General features: G+C 36.6%; 1 protein-coding gene across 3 annotated transcripts in view; it reads right to left on the reverse strand.

The window, feature by feature from the left end:
- The window catches only part of SLC25A13 (solute carrier family 25 member 13), a 140,839-nt gene that overhangs the window by 20,159 nt on the left and 97,463 nt on the right, over positions 1–23,217 (reverse strand). For all 3 annotated transcript variants that reach the window (XM_042472754.1, XM_042472753.1, XM_042472755.1), the window contains 3 exons: positions 19,022–19,074; positions 17,952–18,032; positions 280–420 (listed from right to left, as the gene is read on the reverse strand). In XM_042472754.1, the coding sequence (XP_042328688.1) occupies positions 280–420; positions 17,952–18,032; positions 19,022–19,074 (275 nt within the window). The remainder of the gene's footprint in view (positions 1–279; positions 421–17,951; positions 18,033–19,021; positions 19,075–23,217) is intronic.

The following is a 23,217-nucleotide window of genomic DNA, read 5'->3' on the forward strand; positions in this document are numbered from 1 at the left end:
TGAATCTACAAGACCTGAGCAGAACAGTGGAGGATAGAGGGTCTTGAAGATATCTCATCCACAGGGCCACCATGAGATGAGGTTGACTCAAGAGTGGTTAACAGCATCATTTTTTTCAAAGAAACAACCCCAGCACTTGCAATTCTTGCTAAAAGGACTTGCATTCTTTTAACAGAATTTTAAGATATTAAGATTCCCCTCCCTCTTTTTCCTGTGACATATATTAGTTATCTCTCTCATGTACAGCTCCAATGAAAACATATAACCAAAATATGTTACCTTGTACAGGCCAAAAAATCCGAGGTCTCGCAGCACAGTAAGGGCGCTAACGCGTGGGCCAGTTGTGATCTCTCCAGCAACTTGCAAGCGAATCTTGACAATTTCTAGTGGGTTTGTGAAAATCACTTGAGATCCTCCAGCCTGGGGGAGACAGACAAACAAACACACACACAAACATTGTGAGTATGCAATCATGGCAGTAAAGCACAATGGTGAGGAACCTTTAGCTCTCAGAATGTGCACCCAGTATGTCATTGGCAAGGCACTGTGAAAATTGTCATCCAAAACATTTAACAGGCCCAAGATTTCCCAGCCCCAGTATAGAGGAAAGAACAATTTCCCAAGCAATACTGTTGTATATATTTTAATGATGCTGTTAATTCTGTTGTTCGTTTATGGGAATGGATGGAGAATGCCCAGTGAAAGTTCAACTGTTGGCACTTAAGTATTTTATATGTAATTGGTTTATGGTCTGCTAGTGACCAGATCTTTTGACATTATGAACTAAGGAGTCCTAAGAAAAACAGGTGCTACTACAGCTTTATCAGCAAACAATTTTGGTTTAAAAAAATCTTTGGTAAAAGGAAACTATACTGAGAAGCCAGAAATAAAGCAAAATTAAGTTATAAACATTTTAAAAACTTAATTATTAAATAAACAGAACTGAAATTGGACAGCAGCTACAATATTCTACTAAATAAATAAGTCTTGCCAAAGTTCTTTATCCTGCCTCCCATTTTGGCACCTGGACAAAAAGTGCTGTGGAACATATGTATTTACAATAACTAATTTCCTACACTTTTAAAAAACTTACTGAACTGAAAATATGTATATTCCCAAATAGCATTTTACTCAGACATTTCTAATCTAATTTGAGCCTGACTTCTCTACACACAAGGCAGTTCTATTTTATTCCATTTTCTCCCAACAGCAATGCAAGAACACAATCAGGAAACGAAGAGCTCTAACTCAACTCAACTTTCTTTAAAAAACACACATACAAAAAAGTTTGGGTAATGATCTGGCCACTTACCTAAAGTAGCACTGCCAACACTCTTAAACCAACAACATTTTTGCATCACTAATAAAATTAATCCTATGTATGGTTACTAGGAAAGGCTTTGAAAGCTCAGGATAGAAATCAATAGTCCTAGCAAAAAATATAATATAGGATTGCGCCTCATTCATTAACTCCCTTCTCCTCTCAAAATAACCCAAGCATTTGGCAGAGGGCTAGTGTATCCTACATTGGAGCTGGCTACCAAGTGCTGGAAGCTAACTGTATTTAGTACTAAAGGAGGAAAGTTGCCTGCCTCTCTGCAAACCTTATGTGATTTTTTAAAAAAAAAAACCCAACCAGAATTAGAAATTGTAATCTTTGGATTAATTTCCAGAATCCTCTAGCCAGCATGGGCATTCCCAAACTTTGCTCCTGGACCAAATGGCTGCCACAGGAATTTGTGGGTTGGGGTAAGTTGTAATTCATCCCCATGCAGTAATGATATCTGTGCCCTATCAGAGTGAGCCTAGGGAAAATGTGAAAACAATTTTTAAAATGCCCCCAAGAAACAGCAGGTTATTAATCTAGCTCGGTCCGCTCTTGGTTACAGAGGAAGGAAATCAGTAGAATAAAATTAAACATAACTAAGGGGTTATTTTCAACAGAATCTACCTTTTCCCTTCTCCCTTTGGCAGCCTTTCCCTTTCCCCATGTTCTGCTCCTCTAGGTCTTCCAACCCTCCCAAGTACATTTTGACAAGGGGAGGGGAGGCTGCAGGTGAGAGGTTGTAGTGTCTCCTGCCTGTCCTGCTGAAGGGCAGCTTATGAGACAGAGAGATGCCAACTGGATTCATCCTATAGTGAAACCTTTGTATACCATCCAAGGACATTTAGAGTCTCCAACTGATTTTAACTGCATTAATATTCCCAAGGCAACTGTTGGGTATGTCAACATTGGGAGACAACTGTGGATTAAAAATGGAAATGTGGAATTAAAATATGTTTTAGCTATTTTGTATACAATCACCATAGCACATGGGGCCTCAGAACATTTTCCTCAAGACACATGGAGGGACGGACCCTGATGCAGGTGAATTATGTTAACTAAAGCAAAGATGACTGTTCCTATTATAAAACCCTTTGAAATCAATGGTATTATTCAGAGTTATTATAGGCCAAGTCATTAGTTTCTGATCTATGGCCAAATAATAACAATAATAGCTACTCTGGGCTGTCTTTGTCCAGCATTTTCTGAAAGTGGTATGCAATGACCCATCTCCTTCTATTTATTTTAATGAAATGCAACTGTGGGTATCATCCATATACTGAAATAATTAAGGCAGAAATTTTCTCCCTAACAATATTTTTCCTGAAGCCTTAAAATATTTTTTAAAGAAGACTGTCAGCAGCATTAAAACTTTATCATTTTTAAAATGATACCATTTTAAATCTTCTATCATTTTAAAATATGACCAGTGAAATTAGCTTACTACCACCAAGCATTTCCTAAGCTTCTTTGTAAACTGGATTTGTGATTTCATGACTTCTGGGATTCCCATTTACAGTCATTAATGACTGGGCATGACCTGCAAAAATCTTATCTCTGAAGCCAGGCAGTGCTGAAACTGAAGGGTTTCCAAAGTACAGTATATCTGGGCATTGTGAAATTATGACTGGAGTGCTCTCCTGGCATATTGAGACAAGCAGCTGCAACACAACAACACAACCCCAACTGTCTCTCCAGATGCTTGACTCAACACTCCCAGTAACTGGGAGAGTGCTGCAGTCACTGTGTCTCAGCATCCCAAACAAACGGTGCCTCAAAATCCCATCAGTTCGGCACCTCCTGGCTTAAGAAGTAGATTTTTGGAGACTGGCATTGACAGAAGTAGCTACAACAACAGAGCTCTCTCATCATAGCTGTATCTAACAATGCAGAATCTCACTTAATATTTGCATATTTAAGTAGAGAAATAAACAATAAAATACACTTAGATATGCTAGACTGATGCTAGATTGAGAGCCACTCCTGAACAATGGTCAGGAACAGCCTTGCAAATAAGCCCAGAAATATTATTAACCTGAAAACATTTTTTACTAGCCTGCTAAGACACCAGTAGCCTGAGTTTACAAGCTGGCTGGGAAAGAAAGGAAAACCTTTTCCTTCTGCAGCCAGCAAGGAAATACAAGCAACACATATACACCTACCATCTATTAAGCAGACTTGATAGAGAACGAATGAAGCAATTGCTCTCTCTCTGGCCAACCTGCTGTGTTTCTGTTATGCTCACTGAGAAAGGTTTTTCTCCCCACTAACTCCATGGCTATCATGAAAACCAGTATATGTCATCCCCCTGTAAGATGTGATCACTTGACTGGATGGAATTTCAGGCATTCATCTTCACTAAATTCCTGCCTATCACAACTAGACAACTGGTTAAATAAATGTTACTTTACAGGGAAGACATTGGGCATTTCTGATCCTGTAAATTCAGATTCCACTTTAATAGCCATAGCAACATCCTGTGGGATTCTAGGATTTTCAGCATTTACAGTTCTCATCCTGAGAGTTCCAGTGCCTCACCAAACTACAAGTCTCAAGATTTTATATAATGCAGCCATGGTATCACATAAGCAAAAAAGCCTGAGTTCTGCTTCCTTGAAGTATCACTTTCTTTATGTGGAAAGTGAGACATCTACAGAAGTGAGGTTTGCATGAAGGTTCTCCCTGAGAGCACACACTCCCAAATATCTGGGCTCTTGCTCACATGGAAAATCTCCAAATAGGACGCTCTCTTCTGTAGATGTGCCGGTTTCCAAGTGAAGTAAGCAATGACAGAAGGGGGAACGATGAGTGAATAAGGCTTATGGAGCTCATTAGCCAACTTCAGGCAAGCAAAGATCTTACCAGTAAACTTAATCTCAAAAATCATACCTCAAAAAAACAAACAAACAAAAACAAACCCCTTTTTGGAGGATAAACTTCCATAATCTCCCAGCCAGTGTGGCTAGTGGACATGCTCATTCGTGCATTCTGGGAGATGTAGTCCAGCAGGTAGCTTTTCCAAGCTCTGTCACTCAGACCACTTGGCACTTTGTGAAGTGTGGTGGCACAATAATGTTATACAAAAACTGAAGTACAAATTAACAGGAGTTACACATTATGCAGTCTGAAGAAATTTAAATTCACGTGCTACTTTAGAAGCATACTATTTAAAGACTTCCCACAAATGTCATTATATATGCAAAAATTCAATATAACACTTTCTCAAAAAGTACAAAGGAATCTAATTAAAATTTCAGCCTATCTTTTTAATAATAAAAAGAGTAAAACAGATGCTCTTATTTTAACATGAAGTGAATCTAAAAGCTGAATGGTTTCAGGACTCAAGGACCACACAACATGAGAGCAATAAGTTGCCTTATCCATTCTATATCATGGGGTAATATATTTTTAATGGAAAATTGTTTCTGCACATTTTCAGTGACAACTCTGATTTAAAAAACCCAAACAAAAACACAAACCACAATATCACTAGACACCTCTCGATGGCAGTATAACCTTGTACACATGTGCACTCCCCAGGATAGAAAAGGAAAAAGAGGAAAAAAATTGGATATTTCTTCTTTGTCTTAAAAAAAAGCATTCAGTCACTTGCAAAAAAAAAAATCCATTCAGTGCTGCTGACCATCATAGCCATGCACAATTCAGTCTAAAATAAAACCTGCTTTATTTGATTTATTCCATTACATAAAATATTTAAAGGGAAATGGCCATTAAAATAAGAGAAAGAATTAGATCCTAATGGGACCGGATTATTTCTTTCTCTTATCTTACCTGGTACCTCTGACTCGATACAATACACTAAGAACCTCAGCAAAGCAAATTGCTAGAGAGACAAAATCAAATTCCCATTTTGTAAAACATAGCCACACAAGCAACTATTGTGTGTGTAAAAACAACAAAAAGTCATATGGCACCCAAAGGTTTAACACATTTATTTTAGTATGTGCTTTTTGCAGAGTATAGTGTGCTTCATCTCAGGCATGGTTTATTTAGAATTTAAGGAATATAAAATACACATGATTGGGGCTGGGTAATATAATATATATATATATTTCTTAGAGCAAAAGTAAATGCAGTAAATAAAGGTGATGGCAATTCCATTGTTAATGCTGGCATTCACAAACCTGCTGCTGATAACACAAAACATCTTAGCCCTAGTGTGTTTGTGCATGCATGCATGCAGAGGTGTGTGTGTTGTAAATGATAGATGGAGCATCCTGAATATTGAAAAACTAAAATAAAGAGTACAGGACCCAGGGAAGTCCAACCTTCAAAAGTATAGATTAAAATGTGTATAATTACAGCGCTTTAGAAATAAAGTTTAATAATACAGTGGTGCCTCGGGATACGAAATTAATTCGTTCCGCCATTCCTTTCGTAACCCGAAAATTTCGTAACCCGAAATACTCCGTTAGCACTGGAAAGCCTATAGCAGCATTTGAATTTCGCGCCGAAATGAATTTCGTAACCCGAAAAATATTTCGTAACCCGAAACAGTTTTTGCCAATCCGACTTTTTCGTATCCCGGAAATTTCGTAACGCGATCATTTCGTATCCCGAGGCACCACTGTAATAATAATAATAATAATAATAATAATAATAATAATAATAATAAAAAATGAGAAATTGAGATAGAGGTGCAAAGTGAGGTGCAGGGGCCTATTTAGCTCTGTGTCCTGTTTTGAAATGTGACTTGTCAGATGTATCTGGGACCGCAAAAGCAAAGTATGAAGGCAAAGTTTTCCCTATTGTTTGTCCCACAGCAACAAGTGTTCAACACACAGCCTCTGAAAAGCAGAAGGTAGTTTAACTATCATGGCTGACAGCCATGATTAGATCTGTTTTCCTTGAATTTCTTTTATTACCCCATCTAAACCAGCACCCATTATTTCATTTTTCCTTTGTCTGTCCCAGTTATAATCCCGTCAATTATATTAGGCAGACCCAAGTTCTTTTACTATGAAAGAGAGAACTTGATTCAGTTTGTCCATACCACTCATTATTCCATAAAACATAAAACACCATTAAGGTTGCATGTCTACATGCATTTTCTCAAAAGTAAAAAAAAACAAACAAACACCATTAAGGCTGCATTGCTAAACCCAGTTTCATGGGTGTAAACCCCACTGAAGTCAATGAAACTTTCTTTTGAGCAGAATTTCATTGATTTCCACTATCCAATCCTACTAAGAGTTCAAGTACTTTATTAGATTAAAAAATGATAATAATCTGTTAATAATTTTGGTTGTCCCTTCTCTGCCTTTTGCAGCCACTTTCCTAGCTCTTCATAAGAGTGATGAAATATTTGCCAGCAACAGAAATCAATGTTTGGGACCAGAAGTGTTTTGGATTTTGGAATATTTGCATATACTTAATGAGATATCTTGGTGATGAGACCCTAAATATGATATTAATATATGTTATTGATGCACCTCAAACATATAACCTGAAGGTAATTTTATACAATACTTTAAATAATTTCATGCATGAAACACAATGTTTTGGATTTTGAGTATTTTGGATTTTGGAATTCTGAATAAGTGGGACTCAATGTGTAGAACAGAGATAATGGAGGGAACATATTTCAGAACTGTGGTCTCTTCCAACTCTATGATTCTATGAAGCCATCTTGGTTCCTCAAAATGAGAGAGAGCAGATTGTATGATTTCACCCACTGGACAAATTCTTAAAAAACAATGCAATCTTCTAAACAAGGCAATTTTGTTTATAAGACAAAGGTTTGTTGTAGTTTCGTATTCCACTGTATCATAAAAGATTTCTCTCATGTAAATTTGCCCCAGCAATACCTCCAGTACATGAAGATCCTTCATATGGTATCCAGTCACCCAACCCCTCTGTTTTTTTGCTACACAGAATCTGGGTAAGTAGACAACTATGCACATATTACATTTCTTCTATTTGAAATTTAACTCTAAAGTTCTTATACGGAGGAAAACTTTCTCTTTGTAAAACAACAAAAGTGCTCAAACAGTCAAGCACAAACCTCATAAGCCTCCTGATAACACTTTTTCTTGCATAAACTAGATCTTTAAAAATGTCTGTTAAATAAGCACATCAAATTAAAATAGATTAATACATGGAACATTGCAAGACATTACTATTTCTACCAAAATGCATTGATTTTGTTTTTCAAGGGTAAAAGATTTCAGTTTTGAGATTTCCTCGTTCTAATAGTATGTCTAAGATGGAAAAAATATAGTTTATTTACAAGCTCTGACCAGTTCTGTGCTATAAAAACAGAAGACTTGATATTTTTCACTTTATTAACTATAGCAGTTCTTTAGAAGCTGAGCCAAGAAATCAAAGTGGAGCCTCTTTGATTGATGTTATAAAAGCAATTAAGTCACAGGTTTGTCAAATATGTTAACATTTGGCTCTGCTTCTAGTATGTGTCTATTTTGACTGCAAGTAGTAGAGCAGTAACATTTAATGATTTACAGACCTTCGATGTCTTAAAGTCTGGTAGCTGAATTAAATCTATGACACTATCCCTCTGCCTTTATTTGTTTATTTTTTGGTAATGTAATAGTAATGCATGATGATTGTGTGTGTGTAGCATTCTATATTATAAAATTTCAACAAGATATTTCTTGACTGTATCCCTCTCCTTGTTTTGTCCCTTCTAGAAAACAACTGAGCACAATTTGAAGCCAAAGAGATGAAAAAAATTAAATGTTCATATCCCTAAATGCTTCAGTTAAAAGGATAAATAACAGAATAAGATGAGAGCCTATTAAAATGAATATATCAGAATTGTTTAAAATGCCATTTATTTTATTTTAATGGTGAGAACAAATATTAGAATTCCTTGTTGAAAAATATTCTTTAGCTTGATAGAACTGAAACCTTTAGATTCTCTGTGCAAGAAAGAAAAAGGACTACAGAGCAAAAGATGGAAAAACTAACAACAGCTTTGATGTTTACTTAATCCTTACTATAGCTGCCCTCAAATACTAATTTTTCAGCTTCTAACAATTTAAATTTGGAAAACAAATATATTAATGAATGTAAAGGAACAAAGTTTGAAATATTATCCACTGCAAACAACAACAACAAAACCGCAACTTTTAGAGTTAAAAGCAAAAGACTATTTCATTATGGGGAACAAAGTATTTTTTATGTAGTTGAAAGACAAAATTAGCTGACATGAGCAGCCCTGTAAGAGATGCTTGAAGGTACCACTGTCATCTCTCCATAACTGAGTGCAGTTGATACCAATGTTGTGTCCCATTCTAATTTAAGAGAATGAATTAGTAGCTTTTGAGGTATACAAAATATGTCTTAGACAAAGTTCCAGCTACCTAAACCAATATTACATTTGGAGTATGATCACAGAACACACGATTCCCTTAACCAAGTCAGAATCTTTATTTTTTTCACAAAGAGACATTAACGCCTTCTCCATACTCTCCATCTTCCTCCAAAAAGTTTTTTTCCTGGCATAAGGAGCAGAATTTTGTTGTATTCATAATGCAGACTTCAGCCAAGTAAAATAACTTATCAGATCAAGGTCTTTGCCTTCTGCAAAAACTTCTACTTTTCTCCAGACACTGGTAACATAATCTCTTCACAGATTCCTGAGACTAAAAGACACAAGGATCACAAAATACTTCAGAGTTGTGCATGACTCCGAAATTCTCTCAGAATGATAATTTCTGATCCACCAACTCAATCCAGCAACGTTGGTGTAAAAACAAAACAAAACAAAAGTTGCATTAACTACTACTATATCACCTTCTTGAAAAGCACAGGTTCTTTTCCAGAAACATATCAAGCTTTTTTAGGTTGTATAGATAGATTCATTTGTCCATGACAACTTTGGACTGTGTATGCTTGCAAGCATATGTGCAAATTCTAGGATACAAACATGCTTAACATTTTCTACAAGAAAATAAGGAGGACATTTCAAACTGCAAGCTTAAATGGAGATACCTGCTTAAACTGAATAGCTAACAATAGAATGGATCATCAGGGATGCTTCCAGATGAGTAACTCCTATCATTAATAAACCCCTGTAACCTAAAAGTGGAGCTATAGTAAACTATTAGAGATATTGGACTTTCCCCATCTATTCATCTTGCAATGTGCTGGCCACACTAGTGGATGTGACAAACACATTGGGGCTCAGGAAAGTAAAGGCCCAATTCACCCAAGATTCAAACAATCTTTTAAAAAATTCAATAATTTATTTTGTGCTAAGTACTCAATCATTTAAGTATCACTACCCATGAAATAGTTTTGAAATAGTTTTTTAAGATTTGATTTGGATCGCAAGTGTGGTTTGAAAGTGTTTAATTAGTGGGGGAAACACATATTCCATATGTATGTATGTATGTAAAATAGAATGGCAGTGAAGTTTGTAAATATTAACATAGGAAAATTCATTTTTAAAGTGTGGACTTTTTCAGCAACGTTATGATACTATTCTCTCGCTCTCGGAATAATATGTATATGTATGTATGTGTTTATGTATGGCCTAAGTATTTTAGCACTGAATTAAAAGTTGATTAAATTAAAAGGTTAACTATAAGATGGTTTTGCCACGAAAGTTATAAATGTGTGCAGATGTATATCTTTCAAATTATGCATTCTTCAAAAGATAATCACAGATATAAGGGTGTTTATATCTAGATGTTATGCCTTAATTATTACCATGTTATGTATTTGTATGTATTATGTATTTTGGATTTTGTACTTTGTATTTTTATTAGGCATTATGCTGTGTCATGTACTTTGGATTAGGTTTGTTGTTTTCTTTACTATTTATTTCTGCTTTTGTATAATTATTTTATTGTTTATTATGTTTGTTGTGCTACAATTGGTGGGGAGGCTATATTTTTTGTATTTGATGCCTTTCTTTTGTAATCCGCTTTGATCCCGTGAGGAAAAAGTGGAATATAAATAAATCAATTTATTATTATTATTATTATTATTATTATTATATTTGTGGATATTGTATTATCTTCAATCCTTCCCTTTCACACACACACACACACACACAAGTCAGACCTTCTGATATATGATAAAAGGTGAAAAAGAACTGAGAAAATATGGAAAAATTACAATTTGTTCATAATGCCATGTGGATATTGCACTACTGGAAAGTTTGCAGGAACAGGCATGATAATTCCATGGTAAACCTAGGGCTAAATTCAATTGTACCCCATGCTCAACTAGAGATAGTAGGACTTGCATAATTGACTTGCTCATCGCCCATTAATTAATTGATATATTCTCATTAGGACTAACACTTGAATTTAAGCCTGGTCTGGAAGCAGCAGTTGTTAAATTGATTTATACAGCATTTTGTTTTACAATGCTTGTTCCATAATGCTATGCATTTATAATCTGAGTGTTTTGTTAGTAATATTAGCAGCACAACAATATTGTACAACTGCTTATTTTTAATCTTTCTGCTTAATTGGCTCCTTCTGATGAAGGATGAGTTGTTCTTTTAAACACTTTGCTTTCATACCTATAGACTGAATAGACATCTAGACTATACTGTAGTACTGTACTTGGGCACCATATGATAACTGAACACTGTATACACTTGCTTCTTAAATGCAGGTAGGATTATTTATCCTCAGTATTTATCCTCCCTATTGAGGGCCACCAGGAGTGGGCAATGATAACCTGTTTTCTCCTTTGTGATTTGCTATCTACCAGATCTTCAGACTTCATGTACCTCCCCCTGGATGCTTTCTGAAGTCACAATTTCACAAATCAAAGCCTGGAAGGGATCCTTGCAAATGTAATGGCATCAAACATTCTGTGATCCCTAACATCCTGCCTATCAAAACCTTTGTATGAAAATAACTCTAAATCTGCATTACAACTCTTTGCTGTAATGATTACAGCACTGACTCTTTGCATGCCTCTCATGTATCTATTTTGGCTTTTTTCTGCACCCTTGCCCCCACTCCATGTCTCCATCTCTTTGGACTTTTTTCTTCTCCATTCCTCCCCTTCATGACAGCTCATAGTGGAGGAATGCAACCTTTACACAGGTTGGGGACTCTTGTAGGACTTGGAAGTCTCTAGCTGGTTTGTCACAGGAAGGATTACATAGGAGTATCATTAAGAAGCCAGTGGGGTGTAGTGGTTTGAGCATGAGCATGTCTGTGGAGACCAGGGTTCAGTTCCTCGCTCAGCCATTAAACCTGGTGAGTCACCTTGGGCAAACCCCATGTTCTCAGCCTCAGGGGAAGGCAATGGCAAACCTCCTCTGAACAAATCTTGCCAAGAAACCTCCATGAAAAGTGTTGCCTTGGGGTCGCTATAACTCAGAAATCACTTGAAGGAACACGACAACAAATAACATCAGTAAGGAAGTCTTTCAGGGGCCATTTCACACATCACAATTATATAGCTAAGATTCCACTTCAACTGCCATGGCAACATCCTATGAAATCCTGGGATTTGCAGTTTAGGAAGGGATGTTTAGAATTCTCAACCAGAGAGCTCTAGTGCCTCATCAAGCTACAGATCTAGGATTCCACAGGAGGATTCCAGACAGTTAAAAGTGGAATCATAATGTTATAACTGTGTAGTGTGCTTCTAGAAGCTTTCATTGAAATAGCTTTCTGTGCCTCACTGAAGGAGAGGGCAATCACTCTTATGTCTCTCTAGCTCAGTCCCCTTGGCTTCCTCTGCAGTCACCAAATGTGAACTAAAGGAGCCCCTGAAAGATTCAAATGCTCTACAGGCCACATCCAGCCTATGGGCTGATGGTTCTCCACCTCTGCCACAGAATAAAAAGGAAAGGTGATGGCATGCAGAAGCTTAAGCAGCAGCAATGATGATTAATTCTCTCAGTTCTTCTCACAGGGAAATGCATCTGAACACTCTTCTACTCCTGGCAAATCGCAAGAAAGGAACTCGGAATTTGAGCTTCCACATCAAATTACCCTCCATGACTACTGATATACTTGTTCTTGAAGCAGTGGGCTACTGAAGTTAAATGGAGTAAAGGGATAAAGCTGTCTTCTGCAATAGATTAAAAAAAGATCAGCTGTTGACTAGTGATATTTGAGGAGGTGTAATAGAGACCCCCAGTCAGTTATTGTTATTATGTCAACAGGTGAAACAGGCTATGTGAAGCTAACATTCATATGGAGCCAAGAAATACAGGACTTTCATGCATAACAACAAGGGATGTGCTAAGAATGTATGTGCCTTGCATTTAAAATAAATAAATAAATAAATAAATAAATAAATAAATGACTTTTTAATGAAAGAGACAGGAATCAAATATTTTTGATACGTTCAGCAGATAGCTCAGAATAAAATGGGCTCCCATATATGTACACATACGTACATTCTCACATTGCACATTTGCTATACGCAACCCATGGTACTGTAAAGAAGAACCAATGTATCCTGGCACTCCACTGGAAACTGGACATGAAAGCTTATGTCCTAATGAATGGATTAGTCCATAAAGTGTCACAAGGCCACACTGTGTTGGACACAACACACTAACATAGTCACTCCTAGAACACTGAAACTACTGATATTATCATATGCTTGCTCTTCTAATGTGCAAAAAGCAAACAGCTGTAGTTAGCACACTGAGGCAGAGATGGTATGATGCAAACCAAAATTAATTTCTTACTATAAAAAGCTACTATAAGACCAAGTAAATCCATTAGTATATTTAGTTCATCTACAGAGAGCCAGGGTGCATAGTGGCTGAACACTGGACTGGAGACCAAGATTCGTTTCTCACTTGGCCTTGAAACCCACTGGTGATCTTGGGCAAGTCACATGCTCTCAGCCTCAGGGGAAGGCAATGACAAATCTCTTCTGAACAAATCTTGTCAAGAAAGCCCCATGATATCTTCACCTTAGGGTTGCCATAAGTCAAAGATCATAAACACAACAGCCTATCTAGAGCCCATACCAACAGTGGACAAGCTACAAGGGTTCAGGGGCAAATCTATCCCTGCAAAACCTGAGAAGAGCTGCACTATCCCCCAAATTAAATTGCTTGTACTCTGTCATTGTGTTGCTGTTACATTCCTAAAAAAAAGTACTTCATTCCTAAGCACATGATGAAAATCCTACTAACTAAAACAGGATATATATCCAAATTAAATGTGATTAAAACAGCAAAACAAACAAAGACAAGGCTCCTATCTATTGTTTCTTGGGAATTATTTCTAAAGCAAAATGACTTCTGAAAATTTTCCTAGAAAAGAAAAATCATTAATGATTGGAAAAACAATTAGGTTTAATATGTCTCCACAACCGCAATACTAAGAGAACTCTTTTAAATAGAGAGCTGTCAAAGTAAAAATGTAAAATACTCAGAAATTAAGTTCTGTATGTTTACAGAGCAATCTATATTTACACATCTATAGCCAGGCTTAACAACCCTACAGATAAAGTTAGAAGCTCCAAAGCGTTAATATAAAGTACAGAAGATGCTATCAGAGCACTAAAAGTATGAAGAGCATGACACTGAACACTGAAAGTTAGCAAACAAAATGAGTCTTAACCAGCCATAACAGAGATTTTTTAAAATGACATCATGAGACAAGAAACATTTTAGGACTTGAAATCAACAGAGTAATTTACACATCAGTCCTATAGTCATCATCTCCTTCTTTTTAATGAGAAGATGGAACTGACTGTCAATGGACGTATCATGGGTCATGAAACAAAAACCCTCTATTTTTCCAAAACTGAAGGAGGCGTTTTCAATGAGACAAGCAGCTTTGTGGATGCAAGTGCAAAAGTCAATCATGTGTACTAATTCTCAGTAATCAGCCTGCAAGGTGAGCTCCCTAGTGACTCAGAAGTCAATGCATGCCAAATACACAGCAAACAGCAAAACACAACTGTTCATCTGACACTGCCCCTAACAAAGTGCTTTGCATTCCATAAGGACAGTATACCTGTTGAGCCACTTGAAACACTTGTTCCTTTTCAAGAGGCTATCGTTCTTGATCCTTTTAAATACAAACAAAACAAAAACCTCACAGTTTCTCAAATGGATCGGTTTACAAAAATATGAAGCAAAACAAATCCTTTAAACTTCATTTCACTTAAACGTTAACGACATCCAAAGGGCAAAGCAAAAGCACCATTAATGATACTACCCTCACTATAAGTATAAGCTCGATTGAACTAAATAGGGGTTGATTTTAAGCAGACGTGTGCAGAAGTAGTGTAAACCAAGCTATCTGCCTCCTAGGAGATCCATAAACAAACGTACATTGTGAAAGCTCCTGTCCTTTTGCACAGACGGTCAGATTGTTCCCTCCTCCTCTGCATTTCAACAGAATCTTATAGATCATCATCTTAGGGAGCACTGTACAGTATAGACTGTGACAAGTCACTGTTAGATCTCTCCCGTTATTATCACTGCATCATATTATTTATTCTGTTTATTCTGTTTTGTATTTTTGAGTCACTCTAGCACATTCACACTTAGGGTGACAAACATAAGAAAACAAAACATGCCTTTAAAATACTGATTTAAAAGGAAAAACGAAAACAGCATCTTCCAAGCAGAAGACAAAGCAGCATGGAGAAGGATAATTATAAAAATGGCCTGTAAGAATATATTTCTTTAAAAAGCTTGTGAGAATAAAAATAACTTCTCTTGGTGTCAGGGCTGATTCAATTTAAATCAAGTCAATTTAACTCATGGTTTAAATTATGGTTTATATTGCATCCCCAGGGGACTCGATTTTAGGGATTCAAATCACAGTTTAATGCACTAGTGAGGATGATTTTATTTAGCCATAACTTTTCATAGAGTTACATTACAATTCAATATGGCCTTAACACATATTCAGAGATCTAGGTTTCACTAGTACATAAGCACTGAGCAATTATTCTCTTTTTCCCCACAGGTAAATTTTCAATTAATCAAAAATGTGATCTCTACCATTTAGATCCAGTCTCTTCCTTGTTACTTTCTACTCCATCTCCCTAGATTCTCTATCCATTGACCTTCTCTATTTTTGCACTTGGAGAGAATCAAGATGGAGAACAAGAGTGAGAATGCACTTCATATGCACCAACAGCAAAATAGACATGATCACAGAATTAATTAGAAGTTATATAATTAATATTCTTTATGATAACTTTGACCTCTTTTTTACTAATAGTTTAAGGGGGGGAAATTGAAACCTGGTTCATATTTTTAAAAATTGTCAATTTAAATTTTAAAAATCAGATTTATTTATTTTTTAATGTTTATTTTTATCAGCCCAGACTGGTGCTTAAAAAGGTCAGCAAAGCCAAACAGACCTCTGGGGAGGGAGGATTCCACAGTTTGGAGACCAGAACAGAAAAGGCGGGGGAAAGAGCAAAGATCTAATGTAAGAACCAAATTGGGGCTATTCATAACAGGACAAAAGTGTGAGAGTATCAGGGAAGAGAGTTTAAAAAATACACTGACTAAAATTTGAAAATGAGACAGAGTTTCTTAAAATGTGCCACTTTTCTGTAGCGTCCTACTTTGATAACCACTGGGGGAAAGATGGTGGTAATTGACTCCTCAAATAGGGATAAAAAAGAAGGTGGGAAGGGCAAGAGAAATAGCTCAAAAGGGAAGGATTGAAAAAGCCCTTTCCCTTCAAACTGCAACCTTAGCAACTTTATCATTTAAGAAAGGAATAGAAAATAATCCAATTTCCTTGACACGTGACACTAAGGCTTTCAGAATATGGCATCTCCTGGTCTACACCAGAATCCACTTAAAACTGTTATATCTAACATCTACCAAATGTTAGCAAGAGAGAAAGACAGCCATCCCACAACATAGGAGAACATTACCAACTCAATTCCATACTGCCAGGTCTGAAAGAACTACCAAAACATAACAAAACAAGACCACCCATGGGGAAACACACAAGTCTCTTATCTCCCTGGCAATGCTCTATGCCCTTTAAACACTCTCATTCAAAGAAAAATTTGGGCTGTTTGCCACCAAATCTCTACTGCCAGAAAATTATGCAGAATCACACAATTAATTTTAGCATGAGAATGCCAAGTGAGATATTCAGTGTACGTAGCATTTAAAAAAAAAAGGCTAACAAATTGTCCTATCTAAGGACATAATTTACACACACTAAACTATTGAAAAAGATAGCTGGAGCATTACTTAGAGATGTGTTTGAGACAAATTTATTATTTTGAAATAAGTAAAATAAATAAGTAAAATAAACCAGATAGATACCAACAGGGTATAAATGGGTCATAGAGGGTGGCATATAAATGATAAAATATCAATGTGAAAATAAAAGCAGTGTGTCTTGGGGTTGTGTGTGTGTGTGTGTGTGTGTGTGTGTGTGTGTGTGTGAGTGTGCTCTAGGTCATTTGGTGGTTTTTCTGCTGCACTGACAAGGATTTTATTTCATTTTCAGCTCTGCAATTCTGGTTTTTTTTATGTTTGTGAATTTTTAAAAGGCCCATATTCTTTAATTTTTTCCTCTTAATTCTCCTCCCTGAATTCTCCCAGTTACAAAACAGGTGAGCCTACCTGGCAATGTGTGACAGGTCAGTGATCAAACAGAGCAAGGAGACATCACCCTCATCTTGGGAAAATTGCAGAAATGAACACTGAACAAATATAGTCTCAAAGCTACATACTGCAGTCTGCTTTCTGCAAGCACAACGGCATGCCTCTCTTCTTCTCCTGTTATTACGGTACTGTTTGCTGGGATTGGTTTGCACTTCCATGTTCTTTTCGGCAGAGATATAAATTGCTTTCAAAGAGTGACCTCATCCTTCTTATGACAGCAGAAATTTACCAGTCAGCTTGGAACTCCACCAGCTCTACCCTGCCCCGCTGATCAAAGCCAGTTTAAATGAACAGCACTCTCTGTCTTTTAAAATGGCACTCATCTTTGAACAAGAGTTCATTTCAAGTAAAAAGGATTTATAATTGCTTGAACAAAATCAATACCCTCCTCCTCTGATATAGTGCTTGTTATAATTATATGACTTGCTGTTGCAAAGCTAAACAGCAGAAATATTGTCATTTAGTGAATGAAACACAGGTTGTTCATTATGATACAAACTCCATGAAAGCAAAACAGGATTTGCGTAATGCATTTCAGAGACAGCCTACATTATGGAACACATGATGTGCCCAGTTAACACTACAAAAACCAACAACACTATGGCAACAATATTCTGTGAGTAGTTTTTGCCACTTGAGAAACTGGTATGACAAGCTAAAATGGGAAAGTTTGTGGATTAGGTATGGCTGAAAAGAGAAGGAAAATAGACAAATAAACGGATACAGCAGAATAGATGTCACAAGGAAATTGTGTATTATATCAACTTTTATATAACTTCACATGCAACACATGTAACTGTTTATAAGCTTTAGTCTGTGAGCCTTTAAAATGTTACACTAAGATGCCAAAATAATTACTACTGCATTTAAAACCACTAACAACCCTCACTAACATTAAGTAGCAAGCATCAGTTGACTATTTAAGAGAGAAACATAGAGGTTCACTAGCTGCACAATTTAACCTAAACCCCAATTTTTGTGGTTACGTTCATAATAAATACAGTAATACATCTTGGATAAAAAAAAAATAAAAGAAACACTTACACAGCCGCCAGCAAGAATTTCTGCTGCGAGAGGAACAGAGCCATCTTTGAGCATAAATTTGTCTCTCACAAAATCGTTTACCTTAAGAAATAAACATCCAGTCAAATGAGAAAAAGCATGACCCATTTTTTTTAAAAAAAATTACAGCTACCCAAAATACAAATTCTATGTCTACCATCAAGATAACACTAACACACACACACACACACACACACACACACACACACACACACAGAGTTAGGAAAGTACATTTACTAAGCTTAAAACCAGATTTGCAGCATTCAGGGAATCAACGGATATATACATTTGCCTACAAAAATAACGTAATTCAGATATTTGCTTAAGACATTTGTCAGTATTCCTTGAAAAATATTCTACTGCCTTACAGCCTTACCTTGAAAATAAGTTTTAATTATTTAAATTGTTTACTTTTAAGTCAGTGAACACATAATTTCAGTTTGGAATTCTACATATTGATTATCTATGAATTCATTAAATGCATTTCTAACTTTCAAGTGCTAAAAACAAAGCTAAGTAACATGAAAACATGCAACTCCTAAATGATTTCAATTGCATATTACTGTTTTTATTACACTAATAGGAAACTGTAAGAGTGGAAGGTTTGTTCTTTTTTGTGATAAATAATCCAGAGTTAATCCAGAGTGAATACAAGTGACTATTACAAATGAGGCTGCCATGCAACACTCATTACCCTAATTCTCACCCAAAACACACAGAATCTAACTATATAATATATGAATATAACATAACACAATATAAATATATGTTCAAGTGTCAGAAGGTTACTTCTTGAGCATTTTGAATGGTAGCTTTATAGAGGTACACTGTTTATATATACTGGATTCTTCAAGTATAGTTTTATTCAAGGAAACAGTATACTATATACTTATGCAGGCTTAAAGCATGCAACAACTCATTCAATACAATCCTATAATATCTACTCAGAGGTAATCAGCTCTGAGTTAATGTATCTTACTGCCAGGTAAAGATTTACAGTTTTTCAGCACAAAACAATGGATTCTGACCTATGAGTTTTACATTCAACTTACAGTAAGTTTAATCGCCTTTTCTGGGGCTACACCCAATAACTGTGGCAAAAGACCTGTAAAGAGCACAAAAATACTATATAAAACATAGTATTAAGTTAGCATACAAACAAGTATATGTGAAGTTGTACCTAGACATTTGATTGAAAAACAATAACATAAAGCACACAATTCAGATGCTATTATACACATACCCATCCCATACACTTAAAAGATCAGAGAGATTTATTTGCGCACACTGCAAGTTGGTGTTGAATCGCTGTGACTAACAGACAAGGTTGTGAACAGGGAAACCTCTCACTATACCAGTTAAAATTTCACTTCTGCACAGATTCAGTTATCAAGCCAAACTTACAGGGTTACAATGACTGAAATGGCTGCCATACTATCTGAATGCATGAAGAACACAACATAAATGTTTAGTTTCAGTTAGCAGCAGCAGCAAGATATACAAGAAAGGTGGGCAGATTTGGGATCTCCTGGAATATTATGAGATTATCAAGGATTTCTGACTTTCATTTGTTCCACATTTGCAAACATTTGCATTTGTTCTGGCTGGTGGATCATAACATGCTAATAAAACAACCAAAGTATTTTCCATGAGCTTAGATGACAACCCTGGTCTTGAATGTTTTCTTGGTGGGTTTTTTGGTCTATGTGGCCATGTTCTAGAAAATTTTCTCCCTGACGTTTCGCCAGCATCTGTGGCTGGCATTCTCTGAAACCCACAAAAAACCATGGATGCCAGAAATGAAAGCCTTCGACTTCACACCTGGTCTTGAACATCAATGGCTACCAGTAAGGATGACTATAGATCACCTCTAAAATCACCAGTAGTATGATTCTGTGTATCAGTTGCTGGAGCATGCAAGATGAAGCACACTGCTATATTCATATCCATTGGTCCATACTAATTGGTCCATTAGTCCATACTAACTGTCCACTATGTCAATAAAATGTCAGATTAGGTAGGCTCTTCTTAGGGTCTTATGCTTTTTATGTGCCCAAGACTTTGCAGAGCCAAGGAGCATGCATACTGGAGCTATATGGGCTGATTTAATAATATTTTCATACGTTCGTCAGATCTTGTTATGTGATCAAAGGATCACATAACAAACATCTTATTTAGAATTTAAATTTAGGAGCCCAATTTATTTACCTAGGTATACACAAAATACTAGAAGAAAGCAATCCAGTGTATAAATACAGAGGCAGGAAGCTGTGTTTCATGTTTGACATTGGATTTCTCATTTGAATTGTTCTGAAATAAAATATTGCAAGAGGATTGTAAATCAAATGTCACAGAAAGGTTTCATGGAAAAGTGAGAAAATGAGTATATATATATATATATATATATATATGAGAGAGAGAGAGAGAGATTACTTTCACAAGCAAGACTATGTTGTAGGATAATTTACCACTTGCTTAAGCAACTACTTCTGAGAAAGTCAACAGAACAAACTGCAATTTATACTAATTTCCATGGTTGAGTAAAAATAGCTCAGATTTTTTTTAATACCAATTTTGAGAGGTGTCTATCTTGAAGCATTCCAAATGAGAGAATGAACAACATTTATGGTTATTCCACCACTTTGTTCTTTTTCATCAGCTGTTGAGATTGCTGTTGATGCTTGATTTCGGAGCAAACCAATTTTGTTGCACTACTGTTTGCCTGCTTTATGAGAAGTCTTTAAAGCTTTTTTTTTTTGTCTGCTTTTCAACGGATGCTAGACTGTGAGAAGTGGAAAATCCATGGTCAGGGGAAAAGGATTCTATATTCTCTCTGTCTTTACACTGTCCATGCTCAATGTCTAGGGATGTCAAGGAATCTCTCCATTTGATTGGTTTTAATCAGAATGCAGACATGCTACTTTACAACTACAGCTCCCACAATTCCCAGCCAGCAAGGCAGTGGGAATTCTGATGTAGTCCAAAAGTAACTTTTCAAAAAATACTTTCTGGAAATTCTGGGAGATGTAGTCCAAATAAGTTTTCCATACTCCTGTTTTAAAAGAATTGAGGTAGTCTCCCTTTCTTTAAACTATGCATAATACCTGTATTGAAGAAAACTTTAACAACTAAAGACCAGTACCAAATCTTCCTTTTGTGGGCAAAGTGATCAAGAGGGCAGTTACCTTCAAACTCCAGGCAACCTTGGATGATACGCACTTTTTATGGTAATTTCAAACCAGCTTCAGAGCAAGATATAGAGCTTAGATGACTATGGTCACCTTAGCGGATGATCTCTGCCTAAGCACTGACAGGGGAAACGTGTCATTGTTGGTGCTTTTGGATCTCTCTGTGGTATTCGATACCATCAACCATTATGTAGCGAGATCTTGTAGCACCTTTGAGACTAACAGAAAGAAAGACGTTGGCAGCATGAGCTTTTGTAGACTGAAGTCTACAAAAGCTCATGCTGCCAACTTCTTATTACAGACTAACATGGCTATATCTTTGAATTCTACCATCACCCATTGTATCCTTCTGGAACACCTGAGGGGTTCAAGAATCAGGGCACTGTGCTTCAGTGGTTCTGGTCCTATTTCTCATGTAGGTTTCAGATGGTAGTGGTTGTGAACAGCTGCTGTTATAAGGCATACCATAAGGAGCCCTGATGGCGCAGTGGTTAAATGCCTGTACTGCAGCCACTCACTTAAAACCACAAGGTTGCGAGTTCAAGACCAGCAAAAGGGCTCAAGCTTGACACAGGCTTGCATCCTTCTGAGGTCGTTAAAATGAGTACCCAGATTGTTGGGGGCAAATTACCTTACAGTTGTAAACCGCTTAGACACTACTTAGGCGGTATGAAGCGGTATATAAATGAAGCTTGTTTGTTTGTTTGTGCCATTCTATCCACAATGCTCTTTAACTTCTACCAGAAACTACTGGGAGATCACCTGGAGACATGGGGGAAGGTGCTATCACTATACTGATTAACCCCCAAATGTACCTCTCTATGCCTTCAGAAATAGTATCAGCTAAGAAAAGTATGTCTCTGCTGGATATAAAGGGCTGGGTGGGAAAAATCAATCTGAAACTGAACCCAGACAAGACAGAGGTGCTTGTTGTCAAGGGTCCTAACCTGGCTTTGGAGGTGTGCCAGGAGCCAGTTTCTCACACCCTGGGATCACTGTAAATTGAACCTGCCCCCAAAACAGAAAATGGCTGGAAGTCCACTGCCAGTTAACTAAAACCCTTGTATTTATTTTTTTATCACAACAAAGTGTTGAAGGCATCTCATTTTAAAAGAAAATTATACTTCCTGGAAGTTTTACTTTTAAAAAATTCAAAACATATTTTGGGTGTGTGCGGAGAGCTACAGCTGCAAAATCAGACCTTTTGCTCACCCTTGCACTATGAAAATTGAAAATGCAGAAGACATGATTTATCTTGCCTAAGTAAAAATGAATGCCACATACCACCTTCATTCATTCATTCATTCCACAGAGATTTACAAAGGGAATCTTCCTTCCATACAGCAACATCGTTATAGTATAAAGGCCAGCAGCAACAACAAAATGAGTCCAGGTAATGAATTAACATTCAACAAGCTAACTGCTTTGGAAATCTGTCGATTGCTATTAATTGTCAACCCAAGTCTAATACTAAAAAGCTGATGGGACATTGCCTCAGGTTTATAATATTCATAATTTTATTCTTTCTACCATGACTGCTTTTTCCTGTCTAATATAGATACTAATTGTTTCACTGATCTCTGACACTGCAGAGTAGGTAAATCTACATCCTACAAGGATTTGGATTCAACTCTGGTGCCAGGAACAGATATTGAATCTCCCCATCCATGAGTGCAGAAGGCAAGATTTGACCTTTAAATCCCACCACCATCGCTACAAAGAAAGTTATACAGCACTCCTATTCCCCATGTTGAAGCTCTGATGTTGACAGTGGGAGCCAGTGCCAACACAGTTGTCAACCTTCTCCCCAAAGCAGGAAATTTATGCCAAAGCTGGACCTGGAATAGGTTAACTCCTCTACAACCAATGCTGTTGCCCATTCAGTAACAACCCATTTGTATGATTTGCAGAGACCACGAAGAAGAAGTTGTATACTACAATGCAATTTTATGGTTCTTAGGATAGTTTGGGCTTCCTCCATCTTCCATAACAGAAAGAGAGGCCAATTTTTAACAGAGTGATTTTACCTCAAAGATCCCCCCTTAGTATTAAGCATTTTA

Source organism: Sceloporus undulatus, chromosome 6 (assembly GCF_019175285.1).
Source record: "Sceloporus undulatus isolate JIND9_A2432 ecotype Alabama chromosome 6, SceUnd_v1.1, whole genome shotgun sequence".
NCBI lineage: Eukaryota > Metazoa > Chordata > Lepidosauria > Squamata > Phrynosomatidae > Sceloporus > Sceloporus undulatus.